General features: G+C 30.8%; 1 protein-coding gene and 1 non-coding gene across 3 annotated transcripts; both read left to right on the plus strand.

Annotated features, from left to right (window-relative positions):
• Positions 1–7057: 7057 nt before the first annotated feature.
• LOC112789674 (protein IQ-DOMAIN 12) lies at positions 7058–11109 on the plus strand. Of its 2 annotated transcripts, none has more exons than XM_025831673.3 (6): positions 7058–7448; positions 7736–7875; positions 7958–8245; positions 8991–9209; positions 9403–9540; positions 10389–11109. In XM_025831673.3, exons 2-6 carry the CDS (start codon positions 7792–7794, stop codon positions 10773–10775), a joined length of 1116 nt encoding a protein of 371 aa, XP_025687458.1. In that variant the 5' UTR covers positions 7058–7448; positions 7736–7791; the 3' UTR covers positions 10776–11109. The 2 variants fall into 2 exon arrangements, with proteins under 2 accessions (XP_025687458.1, XP_025687456.1); XM_025831671.3 differs by having other exon boundaries at positions 7110–7448; positions 9397–9540.
• An 8543-nt stretch (positions 11110–19652) lies between these two features.
• On the plus strand, positions 19653–19761 carry LOC112793306 (small nucleolar RNA R71). The gene has a single exon (XR_003198004.1). It is a non-coding gene; the product is annotated as a small nucleolar RNA R71 (small nucleolar RNA).
• Positions 19762–20441: the final 680 nt, after the last annotated feature.

A 20441-nucleotide genomic window follows, 5' to 3' on the forward strand; every position in this document is an offset into this window, starting at 1 on the left:
CACAGCTAATGCTATCATTAATGTGGCTAAGGGAGAACTGACCCTAAAGTTAGGGGAGGATCACATCTTATTTAAGATACCTCACCCCAATTCTCCCTCCAAAAGAGAGATAATTGTGCAACACCTAGTGTGCCAACCCTCTCTTTCTGTGCAGAGCTCTGTAGAGCCTCTAGACATCAATTCTAAGTTTGGTGTTGGACAACCATCAACAAGCTCTAAGCACAAAGGTACTAAAAAGAAAGTACCTAAAGACTGGAGGGACAAGAAAGTTCCTACTGAAGGCCTCTCACCTGACATGAGAGTTGTCTTTACTAAGAATCCAGCCTTACACATACAGTGAGTCATGTCCTATCTCTAGAGCATGTAGAACTCATTCATGAGAGGACAGGAAGAAAATTGACTATCAAGGGCAAAAATTTGAGCCCATACTCACCTCCGTAAGGAGCTAAAGGTCAAGCTAGTGACTTTAAAAGAGTGCTTGTTGGGAGGCAACCCAACTTTACTCAACCATATTTATTTTGTTTTTCTTTCAGTTCTTAGAGTCATGATCATGTGCATCAATCAAGAGACAGAATTCATAGCAGTGAAAACAGAACACTCCAAGTGGAGTGTAAAGTTGAACGCCAGCCAGGGTATCCCTGCTGGGCGTTCAACGCCCCAAGAGGGGAGCATTGCTAGAACCATAATGGTATAAAGGAACAAGATGAGTTTTTGCTCTTAATAGACCTATAGCAAGTATATTATTGCTAAAGTATTTAATTATGGGATACTTTTGATAGAGTCTACCTATATGAGTGTGAACTGAGGCCGGTTCTTGGAGTTAAGATTTTACTATTAAAGCGCTCACAAAAGGATACAAGACACACAGCCATGTAGTATACTAAATGTGTCATATTTAACATAAAATCTAAATGATACCGAAATTTTATGTGTTATCAGTGCACGCTTGTTCATACGAGTTAAATGGTTCAAAGCTTGTCGACCATTTTAAATTCGGATGAGTGAAAACCACTGGTTACTAGGTAAGGGTTCAAATCACAAGATACCATTACTGAAAGCATAAAACTTCTAGAATGATAGGATTGGAAAAGAATTTTGAAAATAGTGGGGGATTGTGAGATATATTTTCAAAATATGTGAAAAGCTATTTTGAAGAGTTACATCTCTTCATAGAGTTGTAACTTATTCAAAGGTTGTAACTATTTGAAAAGTTGTGTCTGTTGAGTACGTAGCTGCATGTTGCATGTACTCCGTACCTATAAATTTCTCCCATTTCATTATTACTATACATCCATCTCAACACTTTCTTTATGCGCAAAAGAAAGAATATAGAATATTATTTTATAAATTATCATTTATTGTAAGGCTTGACTGTGTGAGTGCATAAACAAGTCAAGTGTTCTTCATTATATCCTGTAGAAAATTCGCTAGTAACCCATTTTGCACACCATTGTACATTGATGGGGGCGGATTAAGCCTAAAAAAAAGTGTGTGTAACACACGCCTTGAAGAATTGCGCTATTTGATTCACTATCCCGTTCTCTATTAACTCACAGGGTTTTGCTTCAAAGGGGAAGGTTCACGAATGGAATGGGCGAATGACTTCAGGCTTCAGCTCCTTGCACATTTGGTTTTTCTTTTTTTTTTTAAGTTTTAACACAAAATCACGTCATTTTCATAGAATCGTCTGGATACCGGTGTAATCCAACTAACCGATTTCTAGCCGGTTCAATAATTTTCAAACGATTCTCTAATCAATAATTATTGACAGCAAATTGGACCGTTTTCATTATCGGTTTTCATTGAACCGATTTGACTGGCTGATTCGATCTAATTTTCAGAATCATGGGTAGAATGTAATGTATGGTGTTTATGTTAACATTTAACATGCTTTTATTTGTCAACTTCTTTTGATTGAAGATGTGATCATTGGTTGACCTATGCAATTGGATCATTTTATACACAATGCTTAAATATAAATTATGACCATAATCTATATTTAAACTAAGACCATTTTAAATGCATCATAGCCAAATAATTAATCTTCCACAAGTCCGTGAATATGATATAAAGAGTAATATGGCTGTTATGTTATAACTCGGTCTCAAGCATTATAATTCGGACAGAGCGTTATAATTCGGCCTCACATTATGACATATTTCAACGATTATAATTTGTCATCATACATAAAACAAATATCATGATGTTTTGATATGATATCAATCTTTTTTAATGCAAAAAAATTTAAAAAATGCAACTGCCAAAACCGACTTCACATCTAAAGAAGATAAGACGTTTTTATCAAGGTATGATTTTTCTAAATATATTGAACTAATTTAAGTATTAAAATGCCTTTTGCAGGTATTTTTCTACTTTATTATCTCTACATCAAAGCATACTCTCCGGACAAACACTCGAACACTCAGACAACAAGTTCAAACTCAAAAAAATAGTTTGGAGTCGATCGTTGAAGTAGACGAGCTATACCTAATCCAGTCATGCAAGAATAGAGAGTAACATTGAACATTGCTACATAATCATCATAGCATAAATGATAGAGTTGCGGATATTACTAGCTAGATATTGTTGTTATTATAAAATAATATATAATCCACGAAGTTTAAGTATGAAGGAAGCGATTGAATTAATTGAATGATTGCTTTTAAAAAACTTCAGGTTCAATCATAATAAAGCGGAGTTTTAATTTGCTGGACCTTTATTCCCCTAATAATGAACAAGTTGTTGGGACATTGAAACAGAATGCGTCTTTTTTCTCCCTCAGTTTTGCTAGAAATCCCATAGATAGAAAAGGCGAAAAAAAAAGGGTTTAATTGGTAAAATTCTATGCATTGATGACTTTTATTGTCAATAAACAGCTCTAAAGTCACCTCGTCTTTGTTCCCCATGTGTTAATGGACCACAATAGAGAGGCGTAGACTAATTTCACAATTTTGAATAAGTCAAGGAACGTGATCTCATCAAGTACTATACCAAATATTGGGACCAAATTTGAATACAAAAACCAGACATGCACTACTTTCCTCCCAAATTTTCTGTTATTTTAAAAACTTTAATGGTAACTAGTATAAGATACTAAGATAACTATACTACTATGAGTAGTTATTTAGAACAATTCTGCTTAAAACAGCATTAATTAAGTTTGGCCAAGCTATAAGATACAATCTTGTAATACGTCGTCCTTAGAGATATGACATCTGATTTCTGAAAGGCTATATTTAAGAATAGTTTATTTGGCCTCTTGACAATTAGAACTCCTCAATAAAATAGCTCTTACTAAAAGAACCATTTATAATAAAGATAAGACTTTAAGAAAATTATATCCATAAAATTATCTATTGAAATGAAAAATTCTAAAGTTTTGTAAAGCTTTTATTTTGAAGTGAATTTTTTGATAAACTATATTATATAAATACTAAAAATCAATCACAAATTAATTATATATATAAAATATATATTAAAATATAAAATATATATTAAAAATATATAAAAGAATACAAAGCGGATTTTCTGGTGACCAAAAAACAGGTGGCTAATGGCCAGAAGTCGACCTACGGGTAGTGTCATGACATAGAAATAGATCCTCTCCATTTTTTTAACAATTAAGAGAGTAAAGTGTGATTTCTCATCATTAGTTTTATAAGGGGAACCAATAATAAATATGAGAGAGAGAACAATAGAGGGTTAAAAATCACAATTTATATTCTCAATTTTTTTTAATAATTGAAAGGATCCATTCCCGTTATGACACGTGCCATAGATGATTGTGATTGAAAGCCTGTGATTGAAGAGAATGGATCTTCTCAATTTTTTTTAACAATTGAAGGAATAAAGTGTGATCTTTTACTATTAGTTTTATAAGTGGAACCAAAAATAAATATGAGAAAGAGAACAATAAAGAGTTCCAGATCACACTTTACACTCTCAATTTTTTTTAACAATTGAGATTATCCATTCCGTGATTGAAACGTAGAACAAGATTATGTTAAAGCAAAAAGTGGTACATTTTTCATTTTAACCGCAATGGCAATTTTATAATTTTGACAAAAAATATTTTTCTCAGAGTAAAACGGTGGTTTTTGCTCATTTTAGAGGAGGCAACAGTGACTATAGCAGCGATGAGTACAACAGTTGCGACAGAAAGGGTAGAGCAAAGACAAAAGCACCACAGCAAGGTAGCAACGACAATATGTGCTTCGAATAATGGCACAAAGAGTTCAAATATTATTTTATAATTATTAGTTTATATTTTGAAGTGTTAGAATATTTAGTTTAACTTCATGTATTTTATTTTTATTTATTTAATTAGTAAATTAGACTTTATATTAGTAAACTTAAGATTTTTATTTTAATTTAATTTGAGGTATATAAATACTTCATAAACTATTGTAGCCGTTACGGAGATATCAAAAATGTGAAAAAACACTTCTAGTTTGATGATAAAATTATGGTGGGGATAAGTGAGGTTGAATGAGTCTATTTTTTATTGCATCGAAAAATTGAATAGAAGATAAAGTAATTTTTTTTTATTCAATTTCAATTTCAATTTATCACATGATGTGGACAAATTATGTTAAGTGAGTTCATTTTCTGTTACATCAAAAAATTGGTTAAAAGATTGAGTGAGTTCCTTTATCACATAATATATTAGGGGTACGGATAAATTAGAGTAGAATATATCTTAAATTGATACTCTATCTTACTCGCAGGCAAATTCATACTACATCCTATCTTATCCACAACGGATCGAATAAAAAATCTTATCGGAATAAATTGATCCGCGTTGAATACCTGCGAATAGGATATATATTGCGTGTCCTAACTCCGGCGACGCCCAAATTAATGGGTAGACCAAAAGGTAAAAAGATTAGGATTACTGGATTAGTGTGTGTAGTTCTATTGAGCTTTTAAGGCCCCTAATTATGCGGTAGGAGAGCGGCGCCATGAAATTCCGGATTTGGTGAGATTCCTGGTGATTTCTCTCCCAAAGGTTATTAACTCTTGAGATTCCACGGTCGCGGATTCCACCCTGGACTCGGGGTTAGTCGCCTCTTGTTTGAGTCCAGACATAGGTTCATGTTCAAAACATAGTCTGGAAGGTCGGTCCAAAACAACATAATATTTTTATTTTTTAACATTAATTTTTTAATAGAGCAAAATTTTAAAATGACAAATAATTTACGACGGCACAGTTGGAGATAATAATTGAGTAATCAAGGTGTAGTATGACAATAATTTCATCTTTCTTTTTAAAATAACATATCAAATAATTTCTATGCAAGAGGGACTCAGCTAGTGACGTTTTCAAACTAAATTTACGGTCTGTGTATTAAACGGAAGCCATGGTGGTTCGGATATTTATTGGTATGCTGACTTTGGGGCAAGATGAATTCGGCGTTGTCTATGGATATGTCACACTCACACTATTATTTATTTCTTGAATTTAACATGAAGAATTTTCCCTTCTATCTTGAAATCAATGCCAATGCCAATTGGATAATGTGCTTACTCGTATATGTGGTCTCTGCACGAACAGCAACTCTGCTGTGTCGCCCTTAGCCAAAACCCAGTTATTACCGGGAACATGCAAAGCTAACTTAAAAACTCAACATTTGAAATGTAGGATAGGAATAAGAAAAAGAGTTTAATTTTCATACTTAGTCCGAACCGTGTAATAAATTGGTATAATCACATCCTTCTTTTGAACGATAATTCATAAGATTACTCTAATTAAAAAATGAGTCTTGCTAGAGAGTAAGAGAATAATCATTTGAGTAATAAGAATAATAAAAATTTCATATCATAAAATCACTCATCTTAAAAATTTAAGTTGATTTTGGGATTTACCAAAGATTAACCTTTTGACCTTTCAAACCTAGAGCTCTAATACCATATCATGATACCACTCATCCCAAAAGTTTACGTTGATAGAAAAAGGTAACACTAATGATTATATTTTTAATACTCCTTAAACCTCCATTAAACACATTATACAAATATTCTATTGACTTCCTATATTTTTTCTTAAAAAATTAGATACACGATGTACAATTATTTTACGTAATTAAAATTAAATTCTAACTTTTTAGAAAAACTAGAAATACTTTACAACATCAAAATTTAATTCATAAAGAAAGCTGCAACTTTTTGAGATGAAACAACAAATTATTCAAATGATCAATGCCAGTTCCCCTGCCTCTTTTGGACGTAACGAAATGTAGAAAAACCAAAAGGTCATTTTGGTAAAGATTCAAGGAACCTGACACTTGCAATGGAAATGGACCATAGCATGCAGTTGTTTAATTGATAGTTGAAAGAGCAAGAGAGACATGAGGGGTCCCCAGAGCCAAAATGCGTTGAATGGAATTCGGCTTCTTTAGTCACCTTTGTAGGCTAACTCCCATTGGCCTCATCATTACAATACTCTTCCTTATACCTTTCCCAATGCATTTCTCGCTTCCCTACTCTCATTTCATTATGACCATATATCATTGTAATTGATGACAATAAAAGTCCACATATAAGAATTTTGTTAACGTGTGAATGTGTGATTTTAAAATATAAGTTAAGATTATTATTAATGAAAAATTTATATTTTGTTTTTAATAAATATAATAATATATATTAAAGATTTAAGTTCATTAATTTTTTATATGATTATTTTTCAAAAATTATTTTAAGAGTATATACTCAAATTAGTTTTAAACGAATTCTAAATTAGATATTTTAATTTTTAATAAATTTTTTATTATTTTAAAAGTTTTTTATTTTTGTGAGATAGTTTGATCTTATTATCATTTATAATAAAATATTTAATATATGTCTTGGACAAATACATTTTATTATAAGACAATTAGATCTCATCAAATATTATTATAAAATAAATTTGTCATGTTTGTAAAGAGATTAATCTATCTCAAAGACTTGTATAATAATAAAAATCTGTTGGGAATCAAAATGTCCAATTTAAAAATTAAAAAAATAGGTGTTTACTATAATTTTAATGGGTATTTAGAACATATCTTTGTTAACTAATACCATAAATATTTCAAAATATATTTCATAAAAATATAAAATTTAGTAATTTTGCAACTTTAAACTAAAGATATCGAGTATTCATTGAGTTTGAGAAACATGCTTTAGTCTTAGTAGTCTGATGAGTATCAGACTTGTCTACATTTTTTATGTTAAAGAAAATAAATATATTACTCCAATACTATTATTGATGGTACTCAATGTTCAATGTTCAAAGTTCAAACACATTGATAGAAAGTTATAGGTACAAATTGTGATGAAACGACCAAAGGAGGAATGATCCCACTAGGGGAACCATAAGCAAAAAGTTGAAAAAGCTTGAAGTAGCATTAAGGGTATCCATGTCTAAGGGGCTTCTTTTTCTTACAACTACCATTCTTCATGCAACAACATAGGTTATTCCTTTATGAAAGATTAGTTTCTAGAAGTAGCTTATTCTGCTTTGTTACTTGTTATACTGTTAGATGTGATTATTCTTTAAACATGTGTTTTCTGTGTCTTTCTTTTCTTTTTAATGCTCTTCTGTTACATACGTACATGTTACATGTTATATGTTTGTAATCCTAATAAGCCAGCAAATGATGATTGCTGAACATGGAAGTAACCATGTAATTATCTCTTAATAATTACTAAATCATGTATATATATAATTATAACCATTACTTACTTTTGCTTGGTGTAGCAATAATATGTGTTCTAATTAAGAACATAGAAAGGTGAATGGAGAATTTTGCTTGAATGATGTCACAAATCTTCATGGCAAAACAGAATAGCTGGTTTGGGTGGGTGAAGAGGTTATTCACATCTGAGTCAAACAACAAAGTAAGAATTTGCCAAGAACTTTGGTGTATTTTTACAATCATTTTCGTTTAATATTCTTTTCTTTTTCTCTTTTCGGTCTCAGAAACCAAAGAAATGGGGATGGGGACTTGGAAGGCTAAAGGGGAAACAACAGTACCCAAAAATCACTGCTCCAAGAAGAGCATTGATTGAAGCAAGTGCAGAGCAAAGAAAGCATGCATTGACAGTGGCAATTGCAACTGCAGCTGCGGCCGAGGCTGCAGTTGCGGCTGCACATGCTGCTGCCGAGGTTGTCAAGCTCACCGGTGGTTCTCGCTCTTATTCGTTCTTGGCCAAAGGTGATCGGAGCCTCGCCGCCATCAAGATTCAAAGCGCTTACCGCGCACATCTCGTGAGTTTCCAAACATTTAATCTCCTATGCTTTTCTTCACGGTTCACATAAGTGCATTTTCTAGACTACAGAGTACAAATAGTCTAAATTTAATGTAGATATATACTTGAATAATTTCTATGTTCTACATGATGTAGTAGAAACTAAGCCAGGCTTTTGCATCCAAATTTAGAATTATGACTATATGAAGTACTGGTGTCAAATCATATATAACTTGATACTATAACTATCATCATGTAATTCCTCTTGATTAACTGTGATGTTCGCTGTAACTTATGTTGCCAATTCTATTTTTGGATCAATTTGATTATCTTTTTATTGTCAAATGTATTAAAAGTCAAAGTAATCAAACTATAGATGATTTCATAAGGGCTTATGCTCTAAACCATAGTTACATGGAAAGCAATAGAGAAAATACCTGAAGTTACACTTGAACTTCAATTTAGTCCTTAAAATTTCAATTGCCTCAATTTAGTCTCTAAACTTTTCAAATTTTAATCATGTTAATCCTATGGTGATTTCAGTCACAGAGTCAATTGCAAAAATTTAGAGACTAAATTGAGATAATTAAAACTTCAAGGACTAAATTAAGGCGAGTGTAACTTCAAGACCAAACTAAGTATTTTCTCAAAGCAATATATCACATATTTCGTGGGAAGTATGTCCATGGCGTCCCGGAATGCAACGCGATACGTGACATAATCAGTAAATTCATGTAACTATGCTCTAAACTCAATCAAAACAGGCAAGGAAAGCATTAAGAGGACTGAAGGGAGTGACAAAACTGCAAGCTCTCATTCGTGGTCAAGCAGTGAGACGTCGAGTGTCCAGGGCTTTGAAGAATTCGGCCACCAGTGCAGTTAAAATCCCGGAAACAATCAGCCAAATAGAAGAAAGGTACAGAAAAGACCAGATAATTTCTTTTGCAAAGCAAAAGAACAAGTTACATGAAAAAGAATTGAAGGTATGTAATGTAACATAGTTTATATAGATAAAGTGTGGAAAATGCAGATTCTAGGTTGATTTGAGTTTCAATTTCACTCTAATCTCTTAGTGCTTCCTTCAATTGCCAGTTTAGTACATCTAGCATCTCCAGAAAAAGTGTGCATATTGTGACCAATTTCTTTGTTTTTATTATCTCATGAATATAGCTACAGCCAGAAGGGCATAGACATAGTCCAATAAGTTGGGATTCTAGGTTGCAGTCAAGAGAAGATATTGAAGCCACATGGTTGAGAAAGCAAGAGGCCGCTGCCAAAAGAGAACGCATGAAGCAATATTCCTTTTCACAAAGGGTAATCTCGTTTGATTTAACATAAAATGGTAGCACTGTTAGTCAACAAAAAAAAAAAAAAAAAAAAAAAAACAAAAGAATGAAACTAATAAAATCACAAAGTGAGAACAAGTTTACTACACGATTTTGAAAAACAAAGGAAATAAAAAACGAAATCACAAACATTCCCCAAGTTTTTCTTTATTTCTTTTCAAATTTTCTATTGAGTTTACTTGTTATGCACCTCCTTTGTAATATTTTTTATACCAACATCAATCAAGTGCTCTGCACCATAGACAAAAGTAATTTTCTTTGAGATATTGAGTGTGGTAGTAGACTATTTTTACTTACATTATAATATTCTAATTAGATAGGAATGTAAACTCCTTTTAGTATTGACAATATATAGAAATTAAACTATTATTGTTTTAATTATTTTCAAAAATACTATATATGCACAAAAAATATCAGTTACCAAATTAGTTATTATATATTATTTTATAAATACATATATCATTTAATTTATTTTTAATATATATATATATATATATATATGTATGGATGATTGATATATTTAGTGTCTAAATTTTAGTGTATGGATAATATGATTATTTTCTATACAATAATAGTAACAAAAATAATGAGATATTGACCTCCTTTTTTTTTTCGGATAATGCTAAGAAGACAAAAAATAAAATCCAAACTTATTTTATTTAATATTTATTAATTGTAACAATAATTAATAAATACTAAACAAGATAATTTTAGATTGCTTTAGCTAATTTTTTATTGTCTCCCAAACACTTTTTTATTTAATACTATTCTTATCATGTCATTCATCTGATAAACTACATGCAATGCCTTCTCTAGGAAAGAAAACTTCCCCAAATGAGTGAAGAATCTGTTCACAACAAGGAATATAAAAACGAGAGAATCCGCACTTTAGGCCAATGGCTAAATAAGGAAGCCGATGACTCGAATACACACCACCACAAACAAGATCATCCCTCGAACTTTATTACAAGAGAAGCACATCAAGGACTCAGCCCGCAAATTTCGATTCCCCGGAGATCATTTTCGCATACAAAAAGATGTTCGGTTGGAGCTATTGATATCTCCCTACCGAATTCTCCGGTCCTTCCAACTTACATGGCCGTGACTGAATCCAGCAAAGCGAAGGCGAGATCTATGAGCACGCCACGGCTAAGAACAGGGTATTTGGACACATGCTCCAACAAGAGCGAGTCTCGGAAATAAGGTGTTTCCTATTGTAATGGTGCAACTATCAGCAGAGATTCCAGAGCATAAAAGGCCATTCTATGACTAGAAGATATCAAATATGGTGTGTCAATTGCTGAAACCTTGAGAAGGGTTGAAAACTCACTAAGTTCATTTCATATGTTTTCGTCCTTCACATTACTCTAGTATACACATGCATATATATATATATATATATATATATATATATATATAGAAGTGCTTGCTGTGTGTGCTAATTTGTTTTCTTGAAGAACACACTCTTTTTCTGGTTTTGGGAGTGAGAATTATTACTATCGGATACATAATACATAACAACATATCTAAATTAAAACAGTATACATCTAAACACTTTCATGTTTTATCAATACAATATTTTGGGTCCCATGCCTACGATTTTTTGTCACAGGAAAAAATTGTGATTATAGAGGGTTTATAGTCACAATTTTAAGAAGTGACTTAAAAGGGTTTATGATCACGATTTTTTAAAAAAAATAACTTAAAAGGATCTATGATCACGATTTTAGAAAATGACTTAAAAGAGTTTATGATTACAATTTTGGGAAGTAACTTAAAAGGGTTTATAATTACATATTTTTGAAAAAGGGTGACCTAAAATGGTCTATATTTACGGTTTTGGTGAGTAACTTAAAAGAATCTATGATCACAGTTTTAAAGAGTGACCTAAAAGAGTCTATAGTCACGGTTTTACGAAAGAGTGACATAAAAAGATCTATAATAACTATTTTGGAGAGTAATCCATGGTCACGGTTTTGGAAGATGATCTAAAATAGCCTATGATTACAATTTTTTGAAAAAGAGTAACCTAAAAAGGAGTTTATAGTCACGCAGTTTTGATAGGTGACCTAAAAAGATCTATGATAACGATTTTAAAGAGTGACTTAAAACGGTCTATAATATAACAATTCGTATTTTTAAAACTTCTCTTATAAATTATTTATGACCTATTTTATTAAATTGAATTATTTATTTGAAAACTATTTTGTTAGATATAATCAAATTGATTTTATGGTTATTGAAGTTTAAATTGACTAAGATTATTATATACAATTTTATTAAATGTGATATTTTACATAATTAAAACTAAAATTTTGATAATTTATAAATGATAAAAATTATTGGATTTAAATTAAGTGATTGATATTTTGCTAAATATTATATTTTAAATTATTAATTATGAATAATTTATGACTTATTTTATTAAAACTTTTATTTTTAGAAACTATTTTGTTAAAGGTATTTAAATTAATTTTTATGATACTTTGAATTTATATTAATTAAAATTATTATATAATTTTTTTATAATAAAATATTTTAAATAATTAAAATTATAATTTTAGTAATTTATTAATAATGAATATTTTATAATTTAATTTTGGTAATTAAGATTTTAAGTTTAAAATTTACCATTATAAATAAATATTAGTATTCTTTAATGAATTTAACTTTGTTTTAATAATATTTTATTATATATTTTTTATTTTTATAATTATTATGTTACTAATGTTATTTATACAAATAATTTATATATATTATCTTTATATATTATTAATTATATTTTTAATATATTTAAATTTTATAATTATTCATTTAAAATATTTATAATTTAAATCGTTAATTCAAAAGTTTAAAAACACGACACGTAACCTTTACATGACACATGACCTCTTTCTTTTAAACACATATGCACTTTCTTTCTTTTCTTTCATTTTCAACGAAAGCAAGAAAGGGAGAGATAGAGAACGTGAAATCTCGATGAAAGTCATGAACCTTCGGTATTTAATTTCTTAAGATTCGTAATTTTAGTAAAAAATTTAAACTAATTAAAATATTTGTAATTTTTTTTTTTTTTTTTACATTGGTGTCACTTTGTTTGAAAAAAAATCAATAATGGCACCACTGACCTTTTATGCATGGCTCGGCCAAGTAGAAATTTAGGAAGTGAAATAGCCGATTTTAACGTTTTTTTTGTTTTTCATTTAAAATTTTTTTTTGGTGTTTCGCTTTGGTAGCTGTCATATAAAGGTAGGATTTGATAATTTTGTATAATTAAATGTGTTTTTGATGTGTAATTATTTGAGTGATTGGGGTTTAAAATTGAATGATCTTATATTTGAATTTCGATAAAATATTATTAATTTAGTGTTTTATGTTGGATTTTAATGAGACTGTCAAAACTGATTTATTAGGATATTTTGGAGCTATTTTTAAATTTAAAATATTGATAAATTTAATGTGATTTAGTGATTGAAAGATTAAATTAAGAATGGTAAAAAATCGATAATCATAAAATTTGAAAATGGATTAAAAATCAAACAGATATTTTAAAAAGATCACAAGTAAGAGTTTCGATTTTTGAGGAGATGTTATGTCACCAACACTAATTTTATTTTGAGAATGAAGATGTATTTTTATAAAAGATCAGAAATAAAAATAGTAATTAAACAAGTTTTAAGGATATTTTAGATATTAAGTAAAAAGTACATAGGTATAACGGATATTTATAAAAGTATAAGGATAGTTTTAAAAATTACAAATTATGTAAAATTATTTTAGTAATCTATGAAAGTGTTGAGATAAACGTAAAAATATTTAAAAGCTTGAAGTTAGAATATAATTTCTAAAAGTTCAAGAATAAGACTTTAATTAACAAATTTTGAATAATAAAATTATAATATTATTACTCCTTTATTATTAATACTAGCTTATTTATATTAATATAATATATATTAGTAGTTTATTTAAAAGATATTATTTTATTTATAATGTAATAGAAGGATAAATAGTAATATTTTTTAAAAGTTTTAGAAAAATAAATTTAAGTAAATAAAAATTTTATGATTTTTTTTTCATAAGATACGTAGAGAAAGATGAGTAAAAAGTGTGAAGTTAAATTGAGATACTAAAAGTAAGAACTAAAAAAATGATAAATAAAAAAGAAAAAAAGGAAAAAGCAAAGTAAATTGAAGAAAAGAAGTGAAAGATAAGGAAGAGTTTTAAATAATAAAAAAAATTTCTGCCCTAGTTGAATATTTAAAGAAAACTAAAATAATTTAAAAGAATAATAGCCATGAAAAATAGAAAAAGGAGATTGAAATAATGTTTTACAGAATTGATACGAAAAAGTAAATGATTGAGAATGAGAATGGCTAAGCCTAACTGACAACTGAAAACTGAAAACTGAAAAAGATATAAAGATTAGTAAACAAGAACTAAGTCATTGAAGGTTCACCTGCAAAGGTGAGAGTTTTGTCTCACTTGCCTAGTGTACATACTGATTGATCGTTGAACTTAGAAAAATCCTCGTACTGATTGATTATTGAACTCGGGACATCCATATACTGTTAATTTCTATTTTCCATTATGTGTATATCATGGCGCCTAGTTTTTAAACGATTGCTGGTGGCCATGTACTGATGGTGTTCTTAACCATATTGACACATATGCATGTACATTACGTAATGAAAGCCATATCTGAAACTTGTTTTTAGGTAACGTCGAGTTGTGAGATATAAATCGACACATGAGCTCATAGACTGCATAGGACAGACATGCATCATATTTATTTACGTATACTTTTCTATGATATGTGTTTTATGTGATTGTGTGTGTTTTCTTCTTGACTTGTAATTTTCTCTGCATCATTGATTTATTAAAGTTGCTTGCATTTTGGGGTTTGTTTCTATTGGCTATCTATTGAAGATAAAATGTATTCTGTTGTGAAATTGCTGTGTAACAAATAATAAAATGAACCTAATTAATTACCTCGACCCTACTAAGGACTCTCCAGTTCTTACCCCCTCTTTCCACCCCCTTTCATTCTTTCAACTACAGGTGCAAAGGTTTATTGAGAAACTGCAAGAGCATAGAAGAATATGTTTGAATGTTGAGTTGAAGTTAAAATTTATTTTTTTTTGTATTGTTAGTTGAAATTTTATTTAGAGGGGTAAATTTTGTAATTAGTTTTGTAAATAATACAATAATGTATTATTAATAGTAAGTATGTGAATATATTTTAGTTGTTCTTGATAAAAAAAGTTTTAACTTTTTAGTAAAAATATCGATAGATTAACGTGTGAAAGCTCAATATTAAATAGATAATAAAGGAATTAGATTAATAACACCTTACTTTTGGTACGATCATGACGTGCTAAAAATTGGGTCGTTACATATAATAATGATTTTAATTAGTTAAGACTATTATATGATTTTTTTAATAACTAGTCATTTGTACATAATTAGAAGTAAAAGTTAAGTAATTATAAAATTTAATTTAAATAATTAAAATTTTAAATTTAATTTTATGAATAAAACAAATTAATTAAATATTTTTATATTTAAAATTAAATTAATTATTTAAATTCATTAATAAATTAATAAATAAATATCTTATTAATTCTTAAAATAATTTATTATATTATAATTATCCCAAATTACTATTTTATCTCATTTTTTATAATTTTAAATAAAAAAATCAACTTTAAAACGATGTCATTTGATATTAAAAAAAAAAATTGTTACTCCTTCCTCAAGCTCTCTCATCTCCGGTCTCTCACTGCCTCTGATCTCAAACTCAAGGTTGTTGTCGTTCTTTGTTTCGTATTCATCTCGCACTTATTAGTCGCACTCCTTCCCTGTGTTTGTCGTCAGCAGCAAAAACAGCACGTCCCGACATTACAAAAGTCTAATTATTTTGTAACAAAGAATTTATTTTGTCACAAAATTCAAATTGTTTGTAACAAGTTATTTGTTTGTTACAAAATTTAAGAACTTTTGTTGTAATTAAATCCGGTTTTGATCATTTGAGTTTAAATAAATAAAGGTTCCTATATATTTTTTTATGATTTTAGGTGTTTTATATATTTAAAATTTTAATAATTAAAAACTAATAAAAATTTTATATGATTTAATTTAAATATTGAGATTTTAAATCTAATTTTATAAATAAAAAATAAAATAGAATATTTTTAATTTTAAATTAAAAAAATTATTTAAAATTTAAAATTAATTAATAAACTGACATATAAATATTACATTTTTAGCATAATTTAAATGAATTATAATTAATTTTTAATTACTATTCTACCTTTTAATTTTATTAAAATTCTTTTACTACACTAATTCTAATTTCCCGTACCTAATCCTAATCCTACCCTAATTTCAAAACCACCCACCCACCCACTCAACAAAGAAAGAAAGAAATGCAAAACGAGAGAAGCGAGGGAGAAGAAGAAGAGAATAAAAGGAGGAAAGGGAAGGATGGCACACGCGGAGGTGGGGACCGCTATTTGCCGTTGTCGTCGCAGAGAAGAGAGCAAGAGGGGGAGAGAGACTGACATGAGAGAGAGAGAAGGGGAGAGAGAGAGAGTTTAGAGACACAGATCAAGAAATGGAAAAGGAGAAGAGAAGGAGAAGACGACAGCGCTGGTGAAACAAGGGGAAGCCGTCGCTGCTGTCGAGCTAGAGAGGAAGGGAGAGAGACAAACAAGGAGAGAAAAGGGCAGCGCTACTGTGGTCTCTATTGGGGCTCATCAATGGAGCCACGACCATCTTCGTCGAAGGATCTCGTCGGTAAGTTGCACGCCGCTATTAGAGTAGCTATCGTCGTCGCTGAGCTATTGCTCTGCCATAGGAGCTATTCGGAGTTGTCGTTCTATTGCACTCTTGATCAATCGTTATCTTGGTTAACTGCTATTATTAATTTTTTAATTTGTTCTTGATTTTGATTTTAGGGTTCACTGTTATTATTCTTGATTTTAGCAGCCGTCACTGAGCAGCCTCTCCTCGCCGAGCAACAGCATCCTGAGCCTTCTCCTGCTACTGGTTCAATTTATTTCTGCTTGTTCAATTTATTTCTGAGTTGCTACCTTACTGGGTTTAGGAATTTTGTTAATAGTTGAATTGGAAACAGATTCTCTTCAGTGGAAGAAAAAATTGACATTGTCCAGTGTTTAATCTCAACCTTTAATAAAATCAACGGTCTTAATTACAATTTTAATTATGATTTTATTTTATTTTTCTAGTATTCTCACGTTCTAGCTTTTTTTACTTTTATTATCTTCCCGCGCTTATTTCTATTTCACCATCTTCTCTGAAAAATTAAACTTTTGAACTTTTATTATATTCTTCTTTTTAAGTAGTTGATTTTTAATGATGTCTTCTAATGCTAATAGAAAGCCATCACAAACTAGGATAAGGATAATGCTTCTTCTCCTTTGACATTGAGGTTTTGTGCTTTCATTCTCATTCTGATTCTCTTTTATTTAATTCTCTTACTCAAGTCTTCTTTTCCAATAATTTGATAATACGTTTATTTTGATATTAAATTTTTTTTCAAGCTATAAGTTTTCTGATTGAAAATTAATAAACTATGCTCTATGATTTTTTTTAATATTCATGTTCTTATAATTAAATTTTTAAATTAGTTTTTTTGTTACAATTAAAAAATTACTTTTTTAAATATTTTTTCTTTTGATTCTTGTTTTCATTTTAGGATGTCTAATGATTCTATTATTTTTTTGAATGCCCAAAATATGGATGTAAAATTTGATTAGCTACCTAAATTGGGAAAAACCTTTAACACTGTAGAAGAGGCATGGAAATTTTGGATTGATTATAGTGGAAGGATGGGATTTGGTGTCCGCAAGAAATATTCTAACAAAAATGCAGATGGAAAAATTCTAAGTCTTAGACTCGTCTGTGCCAAAGAAGGTGTTTGTAAATCAGACAAAAGGAATTTTTTGATGGTCATTTCTCGACATAAAACATGGACTAATTGTTTGGTAAAATTAAGAATCAGATATATTAAAGACATTGAAGAAAAGTATAAGATTCATGATTTTAGTGTTGAGGGAGAGAAAGAGAGAAGAACCTGAAAAAGTCTCAAACCTTAGATTCTACTTTAGGTCTCAAAAGCTCTCTCTTCTTGCTCGTCGTGTTGTGCAGCCATACCTCGGAAGATAGAGTCTTCAAATTCTGGCCCTCTAATTTTGATGCGAGATTTGTATTCACCTTTAATGGTTAAGATTTTACTGACAGAGCTGCTGAAGCAGGAGAAAAAAGACGAAGAATGAAGCTTCTTCTTCTTCTTCTTGTTACTTTGGAGAAGAGAATAGGATTAGTGGAATGTGAAATTAAAGAGAAAAAGGGTTTAAAGAATTTGAGAAGAGAGAGCTTCTTCTTATTATTGTTACTATGGCAGGAGAGAATAGGGCTAGTGGAAAGTGGAATCAAAGAGAAGAAGGATTTGTAAAATTTGGAAATGTGATAGTCATAATTATAATTATAATTATAATTATAATTAGGACCGTTGATTTTATCAAGGGTTGAGATCAAATATTAGACAATGTTAATTTTTTCTTCCACTAGAGAGGATCCGTTCCCATTGAATTGAATGATTCTGTTGAAAATGGAATAATTCTGCTTGTTCAATTTATTTTTGAGTTGCTGTGTTGTTGGCTGAGTTTTGTTAATACTGCCTTATTCTGCCTTGCTGATTTTGTTAATAGTTGAATTGAATGATTCTGTTGAAGATGGAATAATTTATTTGCTGATTTTTTAGCTGTATGTTCAATTTAGTTTGGATTATTTGCTTAGTTTTTTGTTGTTAGACTCTCTGGCTTTGGATGCTGAGCTTTCTTATTTATTTTTTGTTGCTGATAGTATGGATTTTTGTGTAAGTTTGTTATTTCCATTGTTGCTGAGTGAATGTCCTACAGATTGAATGACCTGTATATTTTGATACATGTTGAATGTTAGTGTCATGTATACTGATTTTGTGATTTATAATTTTTTTAGTAGTTCTTATTACTGGCTCTCTACTAAACGAGTAGTATTATGCATGCCATTTACCATTTTTAGAAGCTTTCATTTATGCATGTCAGACATCTACCCTGTTCAATGCCATTTACGCCTATCATGCATCCTTTTACTGGCATTCAACGCAAGTTCCTTTGCCAAGTTGGGCATTGAACGCCCAGGAGGAACTTCCTTTCTGGCGTTCAACGGTAGCTCTAGTGCCATTTTGGTCGTTGAACGCCCGACCTCACTTGCATTCAATGCCATCTGAGTTTCTCCAGATTCGGCCTCATCCTTAGTGGTGATGGCCTTGCACTCTTCTCTTGGGTTCACTTCAGTGTTACTAGGAAGAGTGTCAGGAGGAGTCTCAGGGATTCTCTTGCTCGGTTGACCAACTTGTACCTCCAAATTTCTGATGGAGGACCTTGTTTCAGTTATGAAACTTTGAGTGATCTTAGAGAGGTTGGAGATTATAGTGACTAAGTCAGAAAGGCTCTGCTTAAAGGTCTCCATATGTCCCTGAGAAGATGGGAATGGTGGTCTGTTGTTGAACTTATTCTGCGTACTTCCACTTTGATTATTGTTGAAGCCTTGCTGAGGCTTTGGTTGATCCTTCCATGAAAGGTTAGGATGATTCCTCCATGAGGGATCGTAGGTGTTTCCATAGGGTTTTCTCATGTAATTCACCTCCTCTATGGTAGGTTGATCAGGATCGTAAGCTTCTACTTTAGAGGAAGCTTCTTGAATGCTGCTAACTACAACTTGCATTTCAGTCAAATGCTGAGAGATTATATTGACCTGCTGGGTCAAGATCTTGTTCTGAGCCAATATGGCATTCAGAGTGTCAACTTCAAGAATTCATTTTTTGAGAGACCCCACTGATCACAGGGTTTCTCTCAGAGTTGTACATGAATTGGTTATTTTCAACCATCTCAATGAGTTCTCTTGCCTCTTCAGGCGTTTTCTTCAAGTGGAGTGATCCACCAGCGGAACTGTCCAATGATATTTTGGACATCTCAAAAAGACCATCATAGAAGATACCTAGGATAGACCATTCTGAGAGCATGTCAGGAGGACACCTCCTGATCAGTTGATTGTATCTTTCTCAAGCTTCATAGATGGATTCACCTTCTTTTTGTCTGAAAGTTTGAACTTCCACTCTGATTTTGCTCATCTTCTGAAGAGGGAAGAATTTGGCCAAGAAAGCATTGACCAGCTTCTCCCAAGAGTCTAGACTTTCCTTAGGTTGAGAGTCCAACCATATCCTAGCTCTGTCTCTAATAGCAAAGGAAAAGAGCATAAGTCTGTAGACCTCAGGATTCACTCCATTGGTCTTAACAATGTCACAGATTTGCAAGAATTTTGACAGGAATTGGTGTGGATCTTCCAATGGAAGTCCTTGGAACTTACAATTCTGTTGCAGAAGAGAGACTAACTGAGGCTTAAGCTCAAAGTTGTTAGCTCCAATGGCAGGTATAAAGATACTTCTTCCATAGAAATTTGAAGTTGGTATGTGATAAACCACTATTTTATGGTTTACAATGTGTTTAATTGTGTGGTTTTATCATGGTCTTTACTCACTTATTCATATAATTAGCATGCATTTATATTTCCTTCCTAAAATTATTACATGATTGAAAACATGCTTCTTTGGTCTTAATTTAGCTAATCTTAATCCTCTCTTATTACCATTCAATGCCTTGATCTGTGTGTTAAGTGTTTCAGGCTTTATAGGGCATGAATGAGTGAGAGATTGGGAAGGAAGCTTGCAAAAATGGAAGGAACACAAGAAATTGAGGAGATGACCAGTGAGAAGTGACGCGTACGCGTCAGCAACGCGACCGTGCG

This window comes from Arachis hypogaea, chromosome 3, assembly GCF_003086295.3.
Source record: "Arachis hypogaea cultivar Tifrunner chromosome 3, arahy.Tifrunner.gnm2.J5K5, whole genome shotgun sequence".
Lineage (NCBI taxonomy): Eukaryota > Viridiplantae > Streptophyta > Magnoliopsida > Fabales > Fabaceae > Arachis > Arachis hypogaea.

Coding starts and splice junctions, on each gene's coding strand:
- LOC112789674 (XM_025831671.3), top strand. CDS start 7,792: ATGATGTCACAAATCTTCATGGCAAAACAGAATAGCTGGTTTGGGTGG. Junction 7,876..7,957: donor CATCTGAGTCAAACAACAAA/GTAAGAATTTGC, acceptor TTTCGGTCTCAG/AAACCAAAGAAATGGGGATG. Junction 9,541..10,388: donor AATATTCCTTTTCACAAAGG/GTAATCTCGTTT, acceptor TGCCTTCTCTAG/GAAAGAAAACTTCCCCAAAT.